At 34.9% G+C, this 9876-nt stretch overlaps 1 protein-coding gene and 1 non-coding gene across 2 annotated transcripts in view; one reads left to right on the top strand and one right to left on the bottom strand.

Moving 5' to 3' along the window:
• GTF2E2 (general transcription factor IIE subunit 2) overlaps positions 1-9876 on the bottom strand; it is a 69782-nt gene that overhangs the window by 38738 nt on the left and 21168 nt on the right. Inside the window, exons 3-5 of the mRNA XM_024131524.3 lie at positions 9011-9102; positions 2910-3017; positions 1090-1272 (exon numbers count right to left, since the gene is read on the bottom strand). Coding sequence (XP_023987292.1) covers positions 1090-1272; positions 2910-3017; positions 9011-9102 — 383 coding nt within the window. The remainder of the gene's footprint in view (positions 1-1089; positions 1273-2909; positions 3018-9010; positions 9103-9876) is intronic.
• Positions 9667-9773, top strand: LOC112066966 (U6 spliceosomal RNA). Its single transcript, XR_002893002.1, has one exon. It is a non-coding gene; the product is annotated as a U6 spliceosomal RNA (small nuclear RNA).

Here is a 9876-nt window from a genome sequence, read left to right as displayed (position 1 = left end):
GCATAGCACAAAAAAAAAAAAAAAAACAAAAAACCTCTCGAGGGGATTGTTAAAAAAAAAAAAAGCAAGGTCTAGAACTGAAAATACAATCTATAAAGAATTAACCAATTGGGCTTAATAACAAATTGGAGGTAAAAAAGTCAGTACAATTAACAACAGATCAATACAACAACAACAACAAAGTCCAAAAGCACGCGTGTGCGTGCACACACACACACAGCCTAAGGGACTTGTGGGACAATACCAAAAAGGCTAACGTGTGTAACTGAATTACCAAGAAGCAGAGAAAGCAGCAAGTTTTCTCCACAGGTAGCAAAAAGAATGAACCTGCTTACAGGTTAGCATCAATCGTTAGCAATTTTGAATAACAGAGACTCGCAGCCTTCCCAAGAGAGTTGAAAATTTAAACAGGAAATGTAAACTCTATCACTTTTACTGATCGCCCCTTTAGGAATTCGAAACAACCAAATTATAAATGTTCTTGTGTTTTAATGCCTCTGATTCCCTCAGGTTAGCAATGTGCACAAGCGTTGTTGAAGGAGTTCTTAAATACAAACGTAACAACTTATAAGAAAAAGACTAATGTCTTTGAGGAAATCTTTCCAGAAATATTTTGAAGAATCATTAATCATACACAACAACACAAAAGGGAGGTGTCCACGTTCCACAAAAATGGTTATGCTCTGTCCTGCTCTACAGAAAAAAACACAAATTTCAAATCTTTAATTGGCTCGTAACAACCCCAAGTATATATGATGGAGGAGGTTTTAAAAATAACTTTTTTAAAGTTATGATATTTTTTAAAACCAAAAGACATTATTAATTCAAATTATATTGAGGCATAGAAAGAAAAGAGAGGTTACCTTAACAGCTTTCTGGGAATTGGGCAGTCCTTCCTCAATGTCTTCTAAAAGAATTCCTCCTAAGCCTCTACTCTTCAGTTTTCTCCTCATCCATTGAATCCACGGTGACACTCTTTCACAGTTTCTGAAACTTTTCATCCACAGAAATCTGACAGCTCTTATCATTGAAGAAAAGAATTTTCTTCTTATCAGGAAGGTTTACAAATGGTATCTGGTCCCCTAAAGCTTTAACGGCTTTCTGGGAATTGGGCAGTCCTTCCTCAATGTCTTCTAAAAGAATTCCTCCTAAGCCTCGCTGGTCATGCTTATCTAAAAGCCTAAGTAGGGCCTTCTTATCTTTCAAGTTGTACTTGGGCTTGAAGGCATACTTTCCATCTATTACTTCAATTTTGGGATTATTGACTAATGCCTGTAACAGTGACACAATTTGGACATATTAACAAAAGGAAATACCATATATACATTATTTAATGCTACCAATTATTAAAAAACCACAATACTCGTATTACAATGGCAAACTAAAAGTATCCTGTGGATATCAAAAGATCTAAAATACCGGACATCCAGGATCCAAAACAACAGGCAGAGACCAGCATGGTGCTCGTTTTTTATAAAAGAAACTGTTTATTATTTATATAGATTCTTTGGATGAGAAAGAAACCACTTTATTACAACTGCTTTGAAGAACGCTGTACCCATATTCTTTCGGAAGACAAAAGAGGTAAGGATGAATAAAACACCTATTAACATCACTAGACAAAGTGAAATGGGTACTGCCTAGCCCACCCTCAAAGTATAGTTTATCACATATCGGGATTATAATGTGAGAAACATTACCCTGGGATGAAAACACCAATAGTCAGTCTGCTCCACATGGTATCAAGTGGCACTAGCAGCTGTGGAAGGAACTGAAAAGGACCAGACTAGTGCATATAAGAAATTTACCAATAACGTTGTCAGCTGAGATCGAAACTGAGTAGGAATGCATAAATTACTGAATATAATTATGTTTCTAGTCAGTCCTGTTGTATAGCTAGTATCAGAAGGAAAGCTCTTCAAGAAAGAGCAACCCTATTAATTTTCTTCTACAGCTGCCAGCCTGATCCTGAAAGGATAAAGAGAAGAAACACAGAAAGAAGAAAGGAGGGAGAATAGAACAGTAATTAAAATAAACTTTACCTAATGTGGGTAGTCCATGAAATTTCAAGATTAGGTAAAGCATCAAAATTTAAATATGGATTACCACTATCTGTATATCACTAATATAATGAGCTGGATTACCACTATCTGTATATCACTAATATAATGAGCTACAATGATACTAACTGGTTCATTTTACATTATTAAAATCAAGAACAATATTTGCTCGATAAAATAAATTAAATTCTATTTTAGGAAGTTTACATTTGGTCTTTAGAATCAGCACGGCTCCTAGAAAGGTGTCTTATTAAATTGTCATTTCATACTTAAACAGAAAAGAGATAAATATCTCAATTTTTAAAGTGCTATTCATTTCCAAATTAGCGTGGTCACTGATGGTTGGGCATTCCTTTTCTTCCAATGTTGTATGGAACATATATACAATGTTCATGATTATTTTTCCAAGTAATCTGCTAGAGGGAGTAACGTCACTATCAAATCATAATAGCAGTAGCGGTGTAACAAGTATCTTGCTTAACAAAATATCTTGCTTTCCCTATAATACCTCATGCTTTAAATGTCCTAAAACAGAGAAACAATACAACTTGCCAACATGTACATTATAAATTTAGCAATTCAAAATAAGCATCAATTACTCTGTAAGAAGTTAAAAATTGGTACAATGACTGACTTCTTTATAACTTTTATGCTAAAGTCTGACATTTTTAAATAGATACATAAGGTTATATGAAAATAAGTCAATCTCAAAATGTGTATGTTTAAAGAACAAAAACCCTATACCAATTCTTTTAAGAAAAAGCAAAAATAATATCATATCTCAGTATATGAAAACCCTAGTTACAGCAAATTTTTTTTTTTTTTACAATAATTTAAGCCTATTCTTACCTCAGTCATTAGCCATTGTTTCTGCTTGAGTCCAATATCTAAATGTTGTGTTTCATCCAGAATTTCTTCTAAAGTAAGAGGATGTGTATCTCCTCGCTGATGCCGTGTCTATTGCGGCAAGAAACTGTTATTAGAAGACAGGTTTTTTAAATGATTTTTTTTTAGGGGGCGGGGGGCACGCTGTGCAACTTGTGGGATTTTAGTTCCCTGACCAGGGATTGAACCCAGGCCTTCAGCAGTGAAAGCACAGAGTCTTAACCACTGGGCTGCGAGGGAATTCCCTGGAAGACAGTTTTAAAATGCTAGATGCATTAAATAGTAGTTACCAGTAAATTAATCTTTTCAGGAATGCAGAATGTGTATTATTTAAGGCAGTACAATTATAGTGATGAAGAGAATGGACTATAAAATCAGACAGAACCAAGTTAAAACTTGTAGCTATATAAAATCAAATGACAAACTGAGAAAAAAATTTTTCAATTCATATCACAAAGAGTTAGCATTCCTAATATTTTAACAGGTCCAAAAACCTAACAAGAAAATGACCCAATGACAGGAACACAAGAAGCACAAAAAAAGAGATACAAATGACCTTAGACATATGAAAAGATACTCAACTTCCACTAAGGTATTTCTTATCACACCGGCAAAATTCCATGTTTGACAACTCTGTTGGTGAGGCTGTAAGGAAACAGGCCCTCTCACACACTGCTGGTAAGAATGCAAATTGATACAACTCTTACAGAAGGAATTCGGCAATATAAATGCATTGAAACCCCTGACCAAGCAAGTCGGCTTCTAGGGATTTACGTTACAGATAAACCACAATGTAGAAAAGCAGCACTGTTGTAAAAGGAAAATTAGAAACATTAGTTGTATTAAGACGTACTATTAGAACTATTACAACACTAAGCTGTAATAGAAACAACTCAAGTGGCCATCAATAGAGGACTGATTAAATAAACTACAGCACATCTATGCTACTATACAGATGTTAAAAAAGAAAATACAGATGTTTGCTATGTGCTAATTTGGAAAGATGTCCAGGACAAGCTATTAAAGTAAAAAACATATGCTAAGTGGCACAGTGGTGTGCATCAGAATCGCCTGAAGGAACAGCTTGTGAAAACACAGCCTGCTGAGCTGCACTCCCAGAGCTTCAGATCAGTAGATCGAGGAAGGGGCCCAAGAATTTGCACTTCTTACAAATTCCCAGGAGATGCTGATGCCATTGGTTGGAGAATGACACATTGAGAACCACTGAGCTAGGCTAAACCAAACTAACCAAATTTTTCAACGTGATTTTTTACATAACTGAGATACAACGACATAAAGGGATAATAGTGAGATCAAGGGAAAAATCATTCCATCAAAAACAAAGTGCACCATTGATTTGTCATCTTAGAACTAGAGCAGCGTCTCATATGGACCTAACGGTATCTCTTGAACCTTCTCCATATAATTTCTACATAATTCTCATCAAGCAATTAAAGAGCTCTTCCATCAGTAAATGAATAAACTATGAGGAGTATTTTGTGTTGCCTTTTTCCTTTCTTTCTGAGTTCTTGGTTTTATCAGCTCTTCAAAAAGGGTACACAAGGGGCAGTTGAAGACATTCCAAGAATCAGTTTACATATCATCTTCCGAATGTACTCTTTCCCTTTCGAAACAGGCCTGCCCCCTTTTTACAAAAAAAAAAAAAAAAAGGTATAACTCTCACCTCCACCCAGAATTTAATACTGCAATGCCCGGAGGTATATTAAACTCCAGGGACTCAAACAAAAGGGCAAGTCAAAAAACTATTGTTTTGGGGAAGGCTTCATAAATGATAAATTGAGGTATCAAACTATCCACTCTAGCGGGGGCTTCTTCTCTCTTCCAGTCCTAAATATTTTTCTAGGAGTTAAAAATAGGATATTTTTGCCCTTGCTATGACATTCTAAATTCTGATGAATTACAGTTTCTGGGCAATTGAGAGCTGCTCCCTTTAAACAACTCTGTCTCTTCCATCCCCACACACCCTACCTCCATGCCATACTGTCCAAGAATGCATCGCTCTTAGGGGAGAATCTCCAAATAAAGGGAACACTGGTAAGAAGTATCTAATGATAAATATAGATTTTTTTCAGGTATTTTCATATAAGTAATTCTCTTCAGCAATTCTCAAAATCCATTCCTTGAATATTTATTAGCCTGAAGAAAAAATCACGTTTAAAGAACTGAAGCAGTATCAATAAAGGAGGCTGATTCTTTTAAATATAACAAATATTTTCTCGGACTACCAAAATGTTCAAATCATGCTACATAAAACCCACAGACAAAAACCACATAGGAACTGTTTTAGACTGAGGGTGCATTATTCAATGTGGTAGTTAAAACCTACTTTATCAAATCATATCATGAAATTTTCATTCTAATTATTCAATTCTCATTACGTTTTAAATATTTAATATTTCTACCTCCTATTAAAAAAAATAAGTCATAGCTAGCTGTAAAACCAATTCATTTTTAGCAATAGGTATCCTTCTCCTTCATTAATCACCCCAAGATAAAATTTACAGTTATTTCTGAATCATTCCCTTTTATTTATATCTAAAAGCTGAATATCAGAGATGGAAGATACAAGCACACACATTTAGAAAAGGAATAACACACTGTTTAACACACCCTTGCTTCATAAACATTTGATTATTTATAATGATGCAATGTTACATGATGGTAGACTGCGTATTTATTTAATTATATAAAAATGGAAAAATTCATTCTTTTTGATCCTTATAATTTTAATCTCAACTATCTTAGTAGTATCTGTTAGTATTCATTCCATACTATATTTCTCAGTGATTTTTATATTGCTTAAAATATGATAAAAAATAAGTTTGGTTTATCTGGTTGGTCTGACAATGGAGACTAGCTTTGTTAACCAGAAAATAACTTCCATAAACTGAGTATGCTAAACCTTCAACCTGACAGTTTTGGCAAAAATAAATTTATATACCTAAGATAAAAGTATTTCATCAAAAAAAATTGCACTGGGGCTTCCCTGGTGGCGCAGTGGTTGAGTCCCCCTGCCGATGCAGGGGACACAGGTCCGCGCCCCGGTCCGGGAAGATCCCACATGCCGTGGAGCGGCTGGGCCCGTGAGCCATGGCCGCTGAGCCTGCGCGTCCGGAGCCTGTGCTCAGCAACGGGAGAGGCCACAACAGTGAGAGGCCCGCGTACCGCAAAAAAAAAAAAAAAAAAAAAAAAAAAGCACTGGCAAAGGTGTGTTGAAACTAGTATTTTTATTTTCTCAACTGCTTCTGAATATATCAGATTAACGAAAGTACCGATATGGAGAAGAAGAGGAAGCTGATATAATTAGACATTTACAGAGTCTTGGTAAAACCCTTTTTTTTTTTTTTTTTTCTTCCCGGTAAGAACCCGTGTCCCCTGCATCGGCTGGTGGACTCTCAACCACTGCGCCACCAGGAAAGCCCGGTAAAACCTTTTTGATACACTTCCTAGAAACTAAGTAGATGGTTAAGGACCAGGTAACAAATCCTCTGGCAAGTTAGGTGATTCCCATTCTTTTCCTTTCAACAAAACTGAAGAAGGACCTAACAGAAGTGTCAACTGATAAATGTTTGATGATAAATCACCATGTAATTTCTGGCATACAACTTGGAAGGTTTTGCTATCACAAAATTAGAATGAACTTATTTATATGAACATTTATTTCTCAGCACTTAAACCTACAAGATCTCAAAATAAGACCAGAAATTGGTGCCAAATTGTTTCATTCTATCAGTAAATAATATATTATCTCCAGACACAAGAACCACTGGAGAGATAAGACAGCTCCATTTATTTCATTAAAAATGTATTTCTGTTGCATAATTATTACATACAAAGTGAATTTTAATCAAAATTTTAATATATTTATGTTATTCTAATCAACAATGTGGTAATAGTAATTGTAATGATAGCTCAAACCAGAAAATATTTAGAGCCTTATGGTTATAGGGGAAACATTCCTAATTTCAATTTATATACATATTATTGTGACAAAGGAGTTTGACACATGATCAACAGAAGATTTCCAAACACTAAAATACATAAGGATAAAATTCAGTGGGAGTAACAGAACTGACATACAAGTTGAAAGGAAAATAATTAAAATTTCCAACCACTAAAGTTTATTTTCATATTTTTTAAAAATGGCATTTAGATTCCCTTAGATAAATTTAAGAGTGCTGTATTTTACTGAAATATTACAATATGCCAGAAATTTCATCCTGTGTCACTATTTAGACTTTTGTTATAACATAAATAGACTCACAGACATAGAAAACAAACTTATGGTTACCAAAGGGGGAAGGGGGGGTTTGAGGAGTTTGGGATCAACAGCTACACACTACTATATATAAAATAGATAAGCAAGGACCTACTGTATAGCACAGGGAACTATATTCAATATCTTGTAATAACCTATAACGGAAAAGAATCTGAAAAAGAATATACATATATGTATACCTGAATCACTTTGCTATACACCTGAAACTAACACAACATTGTAAATCAACTAGACTTCAATTAAAAACCTTTTGCTGAAAAATTACACTTATCAATTTAAATATGTGCAAAGGGACACACAGTTTTTCAAAATTTGTTTCAGGGAACATATGAGTAAAAATTTGAAGATCGTTGTCATAGATTAACAAAGCAATAAGGGTCTCTAGATAAATGAACACTGTTTTTAGCAGAGTAGCAAAAACATGACATTTAAATGTCAGTCTCCCTCAAAAGACTGACAGCCTCGAGGGCATACATTTCGTCTGGGTATTCATACCATTCGTGCCATAATAGCAGATAGTGGGTTTTAGTATTGCTTACCATGTGGGGGAACGGATGGATGGAATGAAAGGTAAATGCCTAAGTGCCAGAGTATATTATTTGATAATGGGAAATTATAAACTAACACATTTCTACCAGAAATCAAATACAAACCACAGATTTCAGATACAGCTAGACAGACACCGGGTCTCTTAAATTACAAAAGAAAAGACTTGGGGCTTCCCTGGTGGCGCAGCGGTTGCGCGTCCGCCTGCCGATGCGGGGGAACCGGGTTCGCGCCCCGGTCTGGGAGGATCCCACGTGCCGCGGAGCGGCTGGGCCCGTGAGCCGTGGCCGCTGGGCCTGCGCGTCCGGAGCCTGTCCTCCGCAACGGGAGAGGCCACGGCAGGGGGAGGCCCGCATACCACAAAAAAAAAAAAAAAACTTCACATAAAATTTGATTTATATACTAAGGAATAGCTGAAATTTGAAATCATAACAAATACAGTACTTTCTTTGACTTTTTTTCAAGAGATAACAACTAGTAACTAAATGGGAATAAGAGTTTGGCAGACAAAGGGGGTAAATCTGAAGTCACTTAGCCATTTTAGCTATAAATGAAATTTCACTTTCATAAATTAAGTTAGGGTTCAGAATCCTTAGTAAAGCCAAAATGTCATACCATCAAAACTTCAAAATTTACTTCAAAAAATACTAAATCTCCTATCAAACATTAAACTCCAATTCTTTTGTGAGTCAAAGTTTTTCTGAGACACTCAGTAATTCTCAAATTTTCTCCTCCAAGATGTAGAAAAGCCACCACCACCATCTGCCTGAACTATGTAGCTTTTTACTTCTCACATAAATGGAAGTAATATCCTGTAAATCGTTCACATTTTCTCATTGGTTTTGTCAACAGGTATTGACTAATTAAGAGGTGGTGACTGTATCTACTGCCTGAGCACAATTTTATTAAGTGAAATGGTGGGCTTAAATTGTGTACTTGAACTAATGTAATGTAATGTAAATCAAATACACTTAGATGACTCACTGCAATGCTAACTTGATATAATGTAAAAGGCTTCAGGCAGTAAATCTTTTTTTTTTTTTTTTTTTTTTTTTTTTTTTTTACAGTTTTGAGGTATAATAGGCATAAAATAAATGACACATATTGAAACATACAATTTGATAAATTTTGACATGTATATACAAATTTACTTCTGAAAATTCCAATCCCCTTCTGCCAGAAGTCAACAGAATTTCTGTTAGTTGAGAAAAGTACTTACCTTCATGTAATTCACAATCTTAGCAAGAACGCCAAACTTATATCCAGAGCTTCCTGATAGAGCTTTCAAGTTAAATGATCCATTGCTATGATCTGAAAATGAGGTTCAAAAAGCAACTGTAACATTTTCATATTAGATGTGATTATTGACGTTTAAGCAACTAAGACGATTTTAACTCTGGTAAAATATCTTGTTTTGGAGCCTTCCTATCTAGTAAATTCTACCCTATAAAATTTTGGTGACAAATTCAAAATCTTTGCATGCATAATAACTATTTTCTCACCAAGGATGGAAGCAAAGTATAAATAATTCAAAGGCATTAAAATACATCTCTTTTATAAGCACCTTTATCTCACCCTTTCCTTAAGTCTGATTAGATTTCCACCATAATTAAAAGCAAGGTTTTTTAAACAAGAGGACAACACAAATCTCAATCTGATCCATAGTGCTTTTCTAACAATCTTAAAAACCATGAGAAGTGAGTGGATTACTTCTAAGGGATAAAAAGTTCAATTTATCACCAATGACATCAATTTCTGCTTATCAACTTAAAAAATAAATGGGTATTGATTAATGGGAATTAATAAAAAGTATGATATGATAACTATTTTAAGGTAAATTTTAAAGATACATTAGGAATAAAAAAAATAAGCACTGTGCTCGCTTCGGCAGCACATACACTAAAATGGGAACAATACAGAGAAGATTAGCATGGCCCCTGCGCAAAGATGACATGCAAATTCGTGAAGCATTCCATATTTTTACCTAAGTGTCCATCGACACATGAATGGATAAAGAAGATGTAGCACATATATACAATGGAATATTACTCAGCCATAAAAAGAAACGAAATTGAGTTATTTGTA

The sequence above is a fragment of the Physeter macrocephalus genome, chromosome 20 (assembly GCF_002837175.3).
Source record: "Physeter macrocephalus isolate SW-GA chromosome 20, ASM283717v5, whole genome shotgun sequence".
In the NCBI taxonomy this organism is placed as follows: Eukaryota; Metazoa; Chordata; class Mammalia; order Artiodactyla; family Physeteridae; genus Physeter; species Physeter macrocephalus.
Note: the sequence above shows the minus strand (reverse complement) of the source record. Positions and strands in the feature narration are given on the sequence as shown.